Source organism: Pecten maximus, chromosome 14 (genome assembly GCF_902652985.1).
Source record: "Pecten maximus chromosome 14, xPecMax1.1, whole genome shotgun sequence".
Classification (NCBI taxonomy): Eukaryota; Metazoa; Mollusca; class Bivalvia; order Pectinida; family Pectinidae; genus Pecten; species Pecten maximus.
The window spans coordinates 26,237,691-26,251,312 of NC_047028.1; the positions used below are offsets into that span (position 1 = coordinate 26,237,691).

Below are 13,622 nucleotides of genomic sequence, written 5' to 3' on the forward strand. Positions count from 1 at the left end.
CTGAATTTTTTTTCCCTGAAAACGGTCTTTTGTAATGTCAGGGGTCTTGAGGTTTATAAGAGCATTTTTGAATTTTAAAATACCCCCAAAAGTCCTATTGGTGTATTATTCATCAGACCATCCTTTTGTGTATTATTAGCATCCTATTTTGTGCTTTAGACACTTGTGTGTAAAACATCATTTCTGTTTTGTGCAATATATGTGTGATACCAAATGAGCTAATTGTGTCCCACTGAGACATGTTTTTTTTCGGATGTTTTGTTGAATTTAAATAAAGCCCAGCCGATAACATGTAAACACAAGTCCCATGGTTTGGCGTGATACAAACTAAAGGTTCATCAAGATACTTCTGTTAAATTGCATCATAGTATTCATCTATAGGATTGTAAAAGTATCACTGTGTTTACTTGATTTGCGTTAAGGGACGAGTATTGCTATAGATTTAACTTAAAGCGACTAAAGCTGTCAAAATCATTGTTGGGAAATACTATCAGGCGACATATTTTGTTTTTAATATATCATAAAACTAAGACTACTCCTTAATTAAAATCAAAGTGTCCGCATCCGTGTTTTGTAAGTACTTAAATCGGTGCAAAACATAACAATTCATGTACCGCTCGTAAACAGAACGCAGTGAGGACTCCTCAAATACACCCACGTTGACTTCATTCGGCCATCTCCGTGTATTGTTCTTTTTAAACGTGAACCAAGTACACGGTATTTTAAAACTCTTCACAAATACCTTTAGAATTTTTTTTACGATATAGGCTTTTGCATCGCCATATCTTGAACCATTTTCACTGTTTATAGGAAGAATCGCCGTTTGATGAGTATGAACTCTACACATTTAGATGCCTTAAAATAGCTATCTCATACAGATGTTGAAGGTTATATACAATCAACTATTCATAATTGCCACCATGAACATGTATTATTTTTTTTTCAACGGTGCGACAATAAAAATGGTTGTCTAACTCGTATCCTGTTCAACATATTTTAAATGTAGGCAGTTTTCAGTTGCATGGTTTTGTATAAAAACGTTTTCCGCAGTTGTCTTGCAATATATTTTGGCGCTTTGGGTTATGTAGTGGGTGTACTGGGTATGTGGTGGGTGTACTGGGTATGTGTGGGTGTACTGGGTAGTGGTGGGGTGTAGTGGGGTATGTGGTGGGTGTAGTGGTATTGTGTTGGGTGTAGTTGGGTATGTGGTTGGTGTATTGGCTATGGTGGTGTGGGTATTGGGTATGTGGTGGGTTGTATGGGTATGTGATGGTGTCCATGGGTATGTGGTGGGTGTACTGGGTATGTGGTGTTGTACTGGTATGTGGTGGTAGTACTGGGTATGTGGGTTGGGGGTACTGGGTATGTGGTGGGTTTACTGGGTATGTGGTGGGTGTACTTGGTATGTTGGTGGCTGTACGGTTAATGTTGTTGGTTACTGGGTATGTGATGGGTGTGCTGGGTATGTGGGGGTGTTACTGGTATAATGGGTGGGATGTAATTGTGTATCGGTGGTGAGTGCACTGGGTATGTGGTGGTGCACTGGGTATGTGGCGGTGTACTGGGTATGTGGTGTGTCCTGGGGATGTGGTGGGGGTACTCTATTGGGTGGTGTACTGGGTATGTTGTTGGTGTACTGGTATGTGAACGGGTGTCTAGGTATGTGTGGGTGTACTGGGTAGGTGGGGGGGGGTTTTTGGGGGTGGGTTCCGGGAGTGTGGGTTCGTTGTGTTGGGTGTAGGGTTTTTGGGTTTGTGGGGCTGTTGGGGGTTTTTTGGGTTTTTTTGTTTTGGGTTTTTGGTTTTGGTTTGGGGGGTTACTGGGTTTTTTGGGGAACTGGGTTTGTGGGTTTTTGGGGTTTTTTGGGTTTCGGTTTGGGGGTTTTCTTGGGTTGGGGGTTTTTGGTTTGGGTTGGTTTTGTTTCCTTTGGGGGTTTTGGTTTTTTGGGGGTTTGGGGGCTGGGTATGTGGTGGGTTCCCGGGGTTTTGGGGGTATTGGGGGGGATGGGTAGTGTGGGGGTTTTTTTGGTTGGTTATGGGATGGGGGGGTGGGTTTGGGGAAAGTGGTGGGGTTTGTTTTTGGGGGGGTGGGTTTTTGGGGGCCGGGTTTTTTGGGTTTGGGGGTTTTTGTTTGGTGGAAATTTTTTTGTTTTTTTGGGGGGGGTGGGTTTTTTTTTTGGTTTTTGGTTTTTGGGGGGATGGGTTTTTTTTTTGGGGTGAATGGGGTTTTTTGGGGGTTGTTTTTGGGAAAAGGTAAAGTGGGGGTGTACTGGGGGTTTGGGGGGGTTGTTTTGGGGGGTGGGGGTTTGGTTTTAAGGTTTTGTGGGGGGGTTTGGGTTTTTTGTGGGGTTTTTTATGTTGTGTGGGTTTGGTTGGGGGGGTCGGTTTTGGTTGGGGATGGGTTGGTGGGGTTTTGGTTTTTGGGGGGGTTGGTTTGGGGTTTTTTTTTTGGGTTTGGGGGGGTGCGGGGGGTTTTTTTTGGGGGTTTGGGGTTTGGGTTTTGGGGGGGTGTTGGGTTTGGTGGTGGTTTTTTGGGTATTGGTGGGGCTGGGTTGGGGGGTGCTGGGTATGTGGGGTTCTGGGTTTGGGGGTGAGGGTATTTGGGGGGGTCTGGGTATGTTTGGGGGTTGGGGGAATTTGGTTCTGGGTTTTGGGGTTAGGGATGTGGTGGGTGGGGTATGTGGGTGGGGTTTTTAGGGTTTGTATGGGGTAGTGGGGGGTGGGGTTTTTGGGGGGGTATGGGTGGGTGGGGTTTGGGTTTTTGGGGGGGGGGTTTGGGGTTTGGGGGGGGGTTTTTGGGGTTTTGGGTTGGGGGGGTTATGGGTTTTGGGGGGTGGGTTTGGGTTTTGGGGGGGGTTTTTTTTGGGGGGTGGTGGGGGTTTTGGGTTTTGGGGGGGGGGTTTTGGGGGTTTCCCTTTTTTTTTGTGCTGGGGTGTTTGGGGGCTGGGTTTTGGGGTTTTGTTGTTTTTTGGGTTTGGGGTTTTTGGGGGTTTTTGGGTTTGGGGGTGGGGGGTAAGGGTTTGTGGGGGGTTTTTTTTTGGGGGGGATTTTTGGGTTGTTGGGTATGGGTTTTGGTTTTTTTGGGGGTTGGGGGTTTTTGGGGGTTCTGGGTATGGGGGGTGTATGGTTTTTGGGGTTGGGTTTGGGGGGGTTACGGGTATTTGTGTGTTTTGATGGGTTGGGGGGGTGGTTTTGGGTTTTTTTTGGGGGGGGTTTTTTTTTTTGGGTTTGTGGGTTTTTTACGGGGGATATGGTGGTTTTAATTGGGGTGGGGTTTTTTTTTTTACTGGTTTGGGGTGTTGGGGGATTGTGGTTGTTTTGGGGGTGTTAAAAGGGGGGGGTATGGTAGTTTGGGGGGTACTGGGTATGTGGGGGGTACTGGGTTGGGGGGGTGTTTGTTGGTTTTGGGGTATGGGTAGGGGGGGGGGTACTTTGGGTTTGGTGGTTTTACGGGGGGTGGTGGGTGTACTGGGGGTTTTTTTGGGGAGGGGTGGTTTGGGGGTATGTGGGGTTATGGGTTTTGTGGGTGATGGGGGGTTATGGTTTGGGGGGGGTTGGGGATTTGGGGTTGGGTTTTGGTGGGCTGGGATTTGTGGGTGCCGGGGATGGTGGTCCCTGGGTATTTTTTGTTTGGTATTTGGGGGTACTGGGTTTGGTGGGGGGGGTTTGGGGTTTTTGGGGTTGGGGTTGGGGGTTTTTTTTAGGGTATGGGGGGGTGTTTTGGGTAGGGGGTTGGGTTGGGGTTGAGGTTTTTGGGGGGGTTGGGTTTTGGGGGGGGGGTACGGGTATTGGGGGGTTTTTTTTTTTGTGGGGTTTTGGTTTGGGGGTTTTTTTTTTGGGGGTTTTTTTTGGTTTTTTTGGGTGTCTTTTTGGGGCTTTTTTGTGGGGGTTCTGGTTGTTTTTGGTTTGGGGTTTTGTTTTTTGGGGGTTTTTTCCGGGTATGTTGGGTTTTTTTTGGGTTTTTTTTTTTTTGGTTGTTTTAAAATTTTTTTTTGGGTTTTTTTTTGGGGGGGGGTGGTTATGTTGTTTTGGGGGTTTGGTTGTGGGATGTTTGGGGGGGTTTTTTGGGATGGGGGGGTGGGGTATGTTTTGGGTTGGGTTGTGTAGGGTTTGTGGTTGGGTGTTGGGTAAATGGTGGGGGGGGGGTTGTGGTGGGGTTGGGGTTTTGGGTTTTTTTGGTTTGGGGTTTGGGGGGGGGGTGTCTGGGTTGGGTGGGTGACGGGTATGTTTGGGGGGGGGGGTATTGGGGGTTTTTGGGGGGGTTTTGGGGGGTATTTGGTGTTTGGGGTTTGGGGGTTTTGGGGGTTTGGGATTTGGGGTTTTATGGGATTGGGGTTTTTTTTTTTTTTTGTTTTTTTGTTTTGGTAGGTTTTGTTTTTGGGATTTTTTGGGTTTTATTTGGGGTTTTTTTTTTTTTTATTGTGGGGTACGGGTTGGTGGGGTACGGGTATGTTTGGGGTTCTGGGGTTTTGGGGTTCTGGGTATTGGTGGGGGTTTTTGGGGTTGGGTTTTTTTTTTTTTTTTTTGGGTTTTGTGGGTGGGTTTGTTGGGGGGTTTGGGTTTGGGGGGGGTGTAAATGGGTATTTGGGGGTTTTTGGGGGGTTGGGTTTTTTGGGGGGGGGGGGTGGGTGTTGTTTTTTGTTTTGGGTTTGGTTTTTGGGTTTGGTTGGGGGGGGTTGGTGGTGGGGGTTGGGGATGGGGTTTTTGGGGGGGTTTTTGGGGTTTTTTTGGGTTTTTGGGGGTTTTTTTTTTTTTTTTTTTGGGGTTTTTTCCCGGGTTTTTTTTTGGGGGTTTTTGTTTTTTTTTGGGGGTTTTTTTTTTTTGGGTTTTTTGGGTTTTTTTGGGGTTTTTTTTCCCCTTTTTTTTTTTTTATTTTTTTGGGGGTTTTTTTTTTTTTTTTTTGGGGTTTTTTTTTTTTTTTTTGGGTTGTTTGGGGGGGTGGGGGGTTTGTGGGTTTTGGGTTTTGTTTTGGGTTTGGGTTGGGTCGGGGTGGGTTTGGGTTTTGGGGTTTTGGGGGAAAGGGTTGTGGTGGGGGTGGGTTGTGGGTTTTGGGGGGGATTTTGGGGGGTTTTTTTTTGTGGTTTTTGGGTTGTTTGGGGGGGCCGGGGGGTGGGTGTCTGGGGTGTGGTGGTTCGGGGATGTTGGGGGGTTTTGGGGGGGGGGGTTGGGGGGGGTTTATTTTGGGGGGGTGTTTGGGTTGGGGGGTTGGTTTTTGTGGTTTGGGGGTTTCTGGGTTGTGGTGGGGGGGTTTTTGGGGTGACTGGGTATGTGGGGGTGCTGGGTTTGGGGGGTTTTTTCTGGAAAATGGTGGGGGGTCTGGGGGGGGGGTTTTCTGGGGGTTTGGTTTGGGGTTTTTTTTTGGTTTTGGTGGGTTCTGGTAGTGGTGGGTCTGGTATTTTGGGGGTTTTTTTGGGGGGGACGGTTTGGGGGGGGTTTGGGGGGGGTTTTTGGGGGTTTTTGGGGGGCTGGATGTGGTGGGGACTGGAAATTTTTTGGGGGGGGTATGTTTTGGGGTTTCTGGGTAGTGGTGGGTGGTTTTGGTTTGGGGGGGGTTTTGGGTATTTTGGGGGGGGAATTTTTATGTTTTGGGTTTTTGGGTTTGTTGGGTTTTGGGGTTTTTTGGGGGGGGGGGTTTGGGGCCTGGGGGGGTGTGGGGGTCTTTGGGTGTTCTGGGTTGTGTTGGGTTTTTGTGGGGTGTTGGGTTGTTGGGGGGGCTGGGGTTTGGGGGTGTTTGGTTGTTGGGGCGGGGGTTTTTTGGGTTCCTGGGTTGGGGTATTTTTGGGTTTTTGGGTTTTTTGGTTTGGGGGGGGGTTGGGTTTTTGGGGTTTTGGGGTTTTTTTTGTGGTTTTTGGGTTTTTTTTGTGGGGTTTGGTGTGTGTTTTGGGTGTTTTTTTTGTTTTTTTTTTTTTTTTTTTTTTTTTTTTTGTTTTTTTTTGTTTTTTTTTTTTTTTTTTTTTCTTTTTTTTTTTTTTTTCTTTTTTTTTTTTTTTTTTTTGTTTTTTTTGGGGGGGTTTTTTTTTTTGGGGTTTTGGGGTTTTGGGGTTTTGGGGTGTTGGGGGGGGGGTTTGTTTGGGGGTTTTGGATGGGTGGGGATGGGTTTGGGTTTGGTTTTTGTTGGGGGGGTTTGGGGTTGTGGTTTTGGGTTTGGTTAATGGTTTTGTTTGTTTTTGTTGGGTTTTGGGTTTTTGTGGTTTTTGGGGTTTTTTTTTACTTATTTTTTTTTTTATTTTTTTTATTATTTTGGGGGGTTTTTTTTTATTTTTTTCTTATTTTGGGTTTTTTTTGGTTTGTTTTTTTTTTTTTTTTTTTTTGGTTTCCCTTTTGGGGGGGTTACTGGGTATGTTTGGGTTTTTGGGTTTGTGGGGGACGGGGATTTGGGGGGGGGTTGTGGTTTTGGGTTTGGGGGGGGTACTGGGTATGGGGGGTGCGGGGGGTGGGGGGGTTACTGGGGGGTTTTTTGGGGGGTTTTTGGGTTTGGGGGGGTTTTGGTTTGGTTTTGGGGGGGTTGGGTATTGGTTTTTTTTGTATGGTATTGTTTTTTTTGGGGTTTTTTTTGGTGTTTGTGGGTTTTTTGGGGGTTTTTTTTAATGGGGGTTTTGGGTTTATTTTGGGGTTTTGGGGGGTTAGGGGTTTCAGTTATGGGTGGGTGGGGTTTTTGGGATGTTGGGGGTGTATGGGTTGTGGTGGGGGGACTGGGTATGTGGGGGGGTACTGGTTGTGGGGGGGTATGGGGGTTTTGGGGTTTTGGGGGGGTAGGGGGTTTTTGGGGTTGGGTTGTGGTTTTGGTTTTTTTGGGTGGGGTTTGGTTTTGGGGGTGTATGGGTTTTTTTGGTGGGGTACTGGGGAGTTTGGGGTGGGGGTTGTTTGGGGGGACTGGGATGTGGGGGTTGTTTGGGTTTTGTGGGTTTTGTATTTTTGGGGGTTGGGTTTGGGGGGTTTTGGGGGTTTTTGGGGGGTTTTGGGGTTTTGGGGTTTTTTTTTTTTTTTTTTTTTTGGGTTTTTGGGGGGTTTGGGTTTGGGGGTTTTCTTGGTATTGGGGGGTACTTTGGGGTTGGGGGTTACTGGGGATGTGGGGGGTGTACTGGGTTGGGGGTGACGGTATTGGTGGGGGGTGGGTATGGGGGGTTTGGGTATGGGGGGTTCTGGGTAAATTTTTTTTTGGTATTTTTTTTTTTTTGTTTTGGGGCGGGTTTTTGTTGGTTATGGTTTTGTGGTGGGGAGGTGGGGGTGTCTGGTATGGTGGGTTTTTTGGGGGGGTTTTTTGGGGTTTGGGGGTGTTTTTTGGGTTTTTTATTGGGGGTTTGGGGAAATTTTGGGTGGGTTTTGGGTGGGGTGGGATGGGTTTGGGGGGGTTCTGGGTTTGGTATGGGTTGGGTTTGATGGGTATTGGTGGGGGTTGGGTATTTTTTGGGGGGGTTTTGGGTTTTGGGGTTTGGGGGGTGGGGGTTTTGGGGGGTGGGTTTACTGGGTTTTTGTTTGGGTTTTGGGTTTTTTTTGGTTTTTGGGTTTGGTGGGTTTGGGGTTTTGGTGGGTGTTTTTTGGTGTAGGGGGTTTTTTTTTGTTTGGGGGTTTGGGTTGTTGGGGTTTTTGGTTTTTTTGGGGGATGGGTTTGGGGTTGTATTGGTGGTGCGGGGATGTTGGGGTTTTCTTTTTTGGGGGTCTGGGTATGTGGGGGGGGTTGGTTTTGTGGGTTTGGGGGTTTTTTGGGTTTGGGTTTTTTGGGGGGGAAGGTTTTTGTGGTTTTGTGGTGGGGTTTGGGGGTTGGGGTTTGGGTAATGTTGGGGGTTTTTTTTTTGGGGGTTTTTTTTTTGGTTGGTGGGTAGTGGGGGGGGTTTGGGGGGGGGTTTGGGGGGTGGGGGGTTTGTTGGGGGGTTTGGGGGGTGTGGGTGTTGGGGGTGGTTTTTGGGTTGGGGGGTGTTGGGGTTTTGGTTTTGGGGGGGTTTGTGGGGTTTGGGGTTGGGGGTTTGGGGGGGGTGGGGGTTTGGGGGTTTTTTTGGGTGGGTTTAGGGTTGGGGGGGGGGGGGGTGGGGTTTGGGGTTTTTTTGGGGGGGGGGGTGGGTGGGGTGGGGTTTTTTGGGGGGGGGTTTTGGGGGGGGTTTTGGGGGTGGTGGGTTTGGGGGGGGGTGTTTTTGGTTTTTTTTGGGGGGGGGGTTTTGGGGGGGGGGTTTTTTTGTTAAATTTTTTTGGGGGGGGGGGGGTTGGGTTTTGGGGTTTTTTGGGTGGGGGTTTTTGGGGGGGGGTGTGGGTTTGGGTTTTGTTGGGGGGGGGTGGGGGAGGGTTGTGGTGGGTTTGGGTTTTTTGGGGGGGGGGGGTTTGGGGGGGTGGGGATGGGGGGGGGGGATGGGTTTGGTGGGTTTGGGGGGGGGGTTTGGGGGGGGTTTGGGGGTTGGGTTTGGGGTTTGGGGGGTTGGGGGTTTTGGGTTTTTTTGGGGGGGGGGTTTTTGTTGGGTTTGGGGTTTTGGGGGTTTTTGGGGGATTTGGGGGGGTACTGGGGGTGGGGGGTGTTTTGGGGGGGGGTTTGGTATTGGGTGTACTGGGTTGGGTGGGTGTTTTGGGTGTTGGGTTTTTTAAATGTTGGGGTTTGGGGGGAGGGGTGGGGGTATGTTGGTTTGGGTTTGGGGGGGGTATTGGGGGTTCGGGTTTTTTTGGGGGGGTATGGGTTGGTGGTCTGGGTATTGGGGGGTTTTGGGGTTTTGGGGGGGTCGGGTTGTTGGTGTACTTTGTATGGGTGGTTTTTTTGGGTTTTTGGGGGGTTTTTGGGGGTTTTGTATTTGGGTTTTTTGGTTTTTTTTTTTTTTTTTTGGGGATTTTTTTTTTTTCTTTTTTTGGTTTTTTTTTTTTTTACTTTTTTTACTTTTTTGTTTTTTACTTGGGTTGGTGGGGGGGGTAGTGGGGGGTGTTTTTTTGGGGGTACGGGGTTTTGGGGGGGTACGGGTTTTTGGGTTTTGGGTGGGTTTTGGGTTTTGGGGGTGGGGTGGTGTTTGGGGTTTTTGGGGTGTTTTGGGTTTTGGGTGTACGGTTTTTGGGGGGGGTTTTTTTTGTTTTGGTTTTGGGTGGTGTGGGGTTTGTGGGGGTTTTGGGTTGGGTTTGGGGGATGGGTATGGGGGTTTGGGGACTGGGGGGGGGGTTTTTGGGGGGGGGTTTGGGGATGTGGGGGTGTTTGGAGGTGTGGGTTTTGGGGGTGGGAAAAGGGTATTGGTGGGTGTTTGGGGGTTTTGGTTGGGGGCTGGGTATTTGGGGGGCTGGGTTTTGGGGGGGGGGGTTTTTGGGGGGGTGTTGGGTTTGGGGGGTGTTGGTTTGGGGGGGTTGTTTGTTTGGGGGGTTTGGGTTTGTGGGTGTACTGGGGTTTTGGGGGTTTGTTTTTTGGGGGGGACTGGGATTTGGGGTTCTTTTATTTGGTTTTTTTTTTTTGGGGGGTTTTTTTTTTTTTTTTTTTTTTTGTGTTTTCTTTTTTTTTTTTGGGGGGATTGTTTTTTTTTGGGGGGTTTTGGGTTAGGGGTTTGTTTTTTTTTTTGGGGTTTTTTTGGGGTTTTTTTGGTTTGGGGTTTTGGGTTTGGTGGGTTTTTTTACTGGTTTGGGTGGGTTTACTTATTGTTTACTGGTTTTTGGGTTTTTCCCCTTTTTTTTTGGGGTGTTTGGGGATTGGTGGGTTTGGGTGGGTGAGGGGGGTTTTGGGGTCTGGGTTTTTTTTTGTAAGGGTTTTTTGGGGGATGGTGTGGGGGGTTTTGGGGGGTTTGGGTTTTGGTTTTGGGTTTGGGGGTTTTTGGTTTGGGGGTGGGTGTCTGGGGTTTTGGTGGTTCTGGGGTGGGTGTCCTGGGGGGGGGGGGGTTCTGGAAGGGTTTTTTTTGGGGGGTTTTTTGGGGGTTTTTTTTTGGGGGGGGTTTTTTGGGTTTGTGGTGGTTTTTTGGGGTTGGGGGGTGGGGGTTTATGGTTTGGGGGGGGTTTTTTGGGTTTTGGGGGTTTAGGGTTGTGGGTGGTTAATGGTTGGGTTGTTCTGGGGTTTTGGTGGTTTTCGGGGGTTTGGGGGGTATGGTTTTGTTGGGGTTTTGGGTATGGTGGGGGGTTTTGGGTATTTTGGGGCTGGGATGTGGTGGGGGGGGACGGTATGTGGGGGGTTAAAGGGGATTGGGGGTGTTTTTGGGTGGCTGGGTTGTGGGGGTTTCTGGGTAGTGGTGGGGGTAGGGTATGGGGGTTTTTCTGGGTTTTGGGGGGGGTACTGGTATTGGGGGGTGACTGGGTTGTTGGTGGTGGTTTGGGGTTTTTTTTTTTGGTTTTGTTTTGGGGTTTTTTGGGGTTTGGGTTTTTTTGGGTTTGGGTTGGGTTTTTTTTTTTGGGGTTTTGGGGGTTTTGGGGGGTTGTGGGGGGTTTGGGTTGGGGGGGGTTCCCGGGTTTTGGGGGTTTTTTTGTGGGTTTGGTTTGGGTGGTGTTGGTTTGTGGTGGGGTTTTTGGTTGGGTTTTTTGGGTTGTATTTTGGTTTTTGGGGTTTTGGGGGGTTTTTGGGTTTGGTTTGTTGGGTTTGGGGGGGTTTTTGGGGGTTTTTGGGGTTTGGGGTTCTGGGTTTTGGGGGGTTTACTGGGGGAAGGGGGTTGTTTTTGGGTTGGTTTGGGGGGTGTACTTTTTTGGTGGGTTACTGGGGGTTTTTTTTTTTTTTTTTTTTTTTTTGGGTTTTTTTTTTTTTTTTTGGGTGGGTTGTGTGGTTTTTTTGGGGGGGGTTGGGTTGGGTGGTTTTTGTTGGGGGGTTTTTTTTTTTGGGGGGGTATGTGGGGGTGTACTGGAGTGTGGTTCGGGAAAGTGTGGGTTTTGGGTTTGGGGGGGGGTTTTGGTTTGGGGGGGTCCCGGGTGGTGGGTTAGGGTTGTGGTGGGGTTTGGTTGTGGGGGTTTGGGATGTGGGGGTGTACGGGGGGGTGGTGGGGCCCCGGGGTGTGGTGGTTACGGGTTTGGGGGGGTTTGGGAAGGGGGGTTGGGGGGGGGTTCTGGGGATGTGGGGGTTTTTGGGGTTTTTTTGGGGGGGGGGGGGGGTGGGTTTCCGGGGTTTGTTTTTATTTTTATTGGGGGGGGGTTTTTTTTATGTTTGGGGGTTGTTTGGTTGTTCTTATTGGGGTTTTTTTTGGGGGATGTTTTTTTTTTTTTTTTTTGGGTTTGGGGGGGGGGTTTGTGTGGGGGTTTGGGGGGGGGGGTGGGTGTTGGGGGGTGGGGTTTTTTTTGGTTTTTTGGGTTTCTGGGTATGTGGGGGTTGGGGGTTTTGGGGGTTTTTTTGGGGTTTTTGTCTGGGATTTTGGGGGTTTTTGGGTTTTTTTTTTTTTTGTTTTGTGGTTTTGGTTTTGGGGGTTTTTTGTATGTGGGGTTTTTTGGGTGGGGTTGTTTGGGTTTTTGTGGGTTGTTTTGTGGGTTTTTTTTTTGTTTGGGGGGTCCGTTTTTTTGGGGGTGGGGTTATGGGTTTTTTTTGGGTTTTCTGGGTTGGGTGTTCTTGGTTTTGGGGTTTTGGTTTTTTTTTTTTTTTGTTTTTTTTTTGTTTTTTTTTTTTTTTTTTTTGTTGTATTTTTTTTAAATAATTTTTTTAGTTTTGTTTTTTTTTTTTTTTTTTATTTTTTTTTTTTTTTTTTTTTTTTTTTTTTTTTTTTTTTTTTTTTATGGGGGGTTTTTTTTTTTTTGTTTGGGGAAATTTGGTGTCTTTTATTTTGGGTGACTGGGGATGTGGGGTGTCTGGGTGGTGGTGGGGCTGGGTAAAATGGGGGTTTTTATTTGTTTGGGTTTTTTTGTTTTTTGGGTTTTTTTCCCTTTTATTTGGGCTGGGTTTTTTTTTTTTTTGTTTTTTTTTTGTTTTTTTCCTTTTTGGGGTGGGTTTGGGGTTACCTTGGGGATTTGGGGGGTGTTTTGGGGGTGGGTGTCGGGTTTGGGGGTCTGGGTTTTGGGGGGTGTTGGGGGTTTTTGTGTTGGGGCTTTTTTTGGGGCTTTTGGTTGTTTGGTTTTCTTGGGGGGGTTTTTGTTTGGGGTTTTTTGTGGGGTTTTGGGGTTCCGGGTTTTGGGGGGGTTACTGGGGATGTTTTTGGGGGGTTTGGGTTTGGGGGGTCTTTTTTTGGGGGTTTTCGTTTGTTTTTCTGGGGGGTTGGGGGGGTTTTTGGGTGGGGTGGGTTTTTTGGTTTGGGGGGGACTGGGTTGTGGTGGGGTTGGGTTTTTTCTGGTTTTTGTTGGTTTTTGGGGTTTTTTTTTGGGGTTTTTTGGGGGGTATGGTTGGTTTGTACTTGGGTTTTTGGGGGTTACTGGGTTTGGGGGTTTTTCTGGGTTTGGTGGTGTCTGGATGTGGGGGTTCTGGGTTTGGGGGGTGTTGGGGGTGGTGGGTTTGGGGGGGGTGGGGGGTGGGTTTTGGGTTTTGGGTTGTTTGGGGGGATTTTTTTTTCGGGGTTTTGGGGGTTTGGGGGGTTTTTAATTTTTTCCCGGGGGTTGGGATGGGGAAAATTTTTTGGGTATTTTTTCTTATGTTTGTATTTTTTTTGGGGGGGGTTTTTTTTTATTAGGGTTTTTCGGGGGGGGTTTAATTTTTGGGTTTGTTGTGGTGGGGGGATTTGGGGGGGGGTTTTTTTTTTTTTATTTTGGGGGTTTTTTTTTTGGGGGGAGGGTTTTTTGGGGGCCCCGGGCTTTTTTTCTTTTTGTGGGCTTTTTTTGGGGTTTTTTTGGGGGTTTGGTTTTTTTTTGGGTTTTTTCGTTTTTTGGGGGGCCTTGTTTTTTTTTTTTTGTTTTTGGGGGGGGTTTTGGGGGATGAGGGGTGGGGTTTTTTGGGGTGGGGTTTTTTATTTTGGGGTTAAAATGGGTAATTGGTGGTGACTTATGTGGGGTTAGGGGGGTTTTTTCTTTGGGAAAAAATTTTTTAAAAATTTTTTAAATTTTTGGGGTTTTTTTTTTGGGGAAAAAATTTTGGGGGTTTTAAAAAAAACCCCCCCGGTTTTTTAAATTTTTGATTTTTTTTTTCTGGGTATGTGGTAAGTGTACTGGGTATGTGGTGGGTGTACTGGGTATGTGGTGGGTATACTGGGTATGTGGTAGGTGTACTGGGTATGTGATGGGTGTACTGGGTATGTGATGGGTGTACTGGGTATATGATAGGTGTTCTGATTCGTCAAGATGAACTTATATTATATTTCTGTCACGGCGTTTGGAGTTTATAAGGACAACCGCATGACACAATGTACAGTATTCAAATCATACCCGCAGCAAAGTATAGAGTAGGGAGATATCTCACACTCTATAAGTCTATTCACTTCCTTCATCCATAGGTCACACATGCTATATATCCTGGAATTTCACTTTACAATTGATAATATATATTTAGCCAGATCTATTATAATACGCTAATCAACACGTAACAAGCTTCTAAAACTAACAATATACAGGTTTTGATTGATGATTTGATCATATTATTGATTTATTTTATTATTTTGTTATTAAGTATTGTCTATATCAGACACAAAGAGGGACAAACGCTTAGAAAGAGGAACCGAGCTTATTAAGTCGTCTTTTCCGAAGCATAAGATGAGACAACAGGTCAACTTCCTCAGCAATTTCATTGTGATCGCACTATCAAAGCGTTCGTCAGTGACACCATCGCCTGCGGCGAAAAGCTTCCTT

The 13,622-nt window shown here is 47.5% G+C and overlaps 2 protein-coding genes across 2 annotated transcripts; both read right to left on the reverse strand.

The window, feature by feature from the left end:
• Positions 1-4,758: 4,758 nt before the first annotated feature.
• Positions 4,759-10,305, reverse strand: LOC117341827 (the record flags this gene model as incomplete). Its single annotated transcript, XM_033903689.1, has 2 exons — positions 4,759-4,812; positions 10,234-10,305. Coding segments are annotated over 2 exons (126 nt in total), but the record flags the coding sequence as incomplete, so codon positions are not given.
• Positions 10,306-11,523: 1,218 nt separating this feature from the next.
• On the reverse strand, positions 11,524-12,390 carry LOC117341828 (extensin-like; the record flags this gene model as incomplete). The annotated part of the gene is given in 3 exon segments (XM_033903690.1): positions 11,524-11,571; positions 11,853-12,033; positions 12,242-12,390. Coding segments are annotated over 3 exon segments (378 nt in total), but the record flags the coding sequence as incomplete, so codon positions are not given.
• Between the last annotated feature and the right edge of the window lie 1,232 nt (positions 12,391-13,622).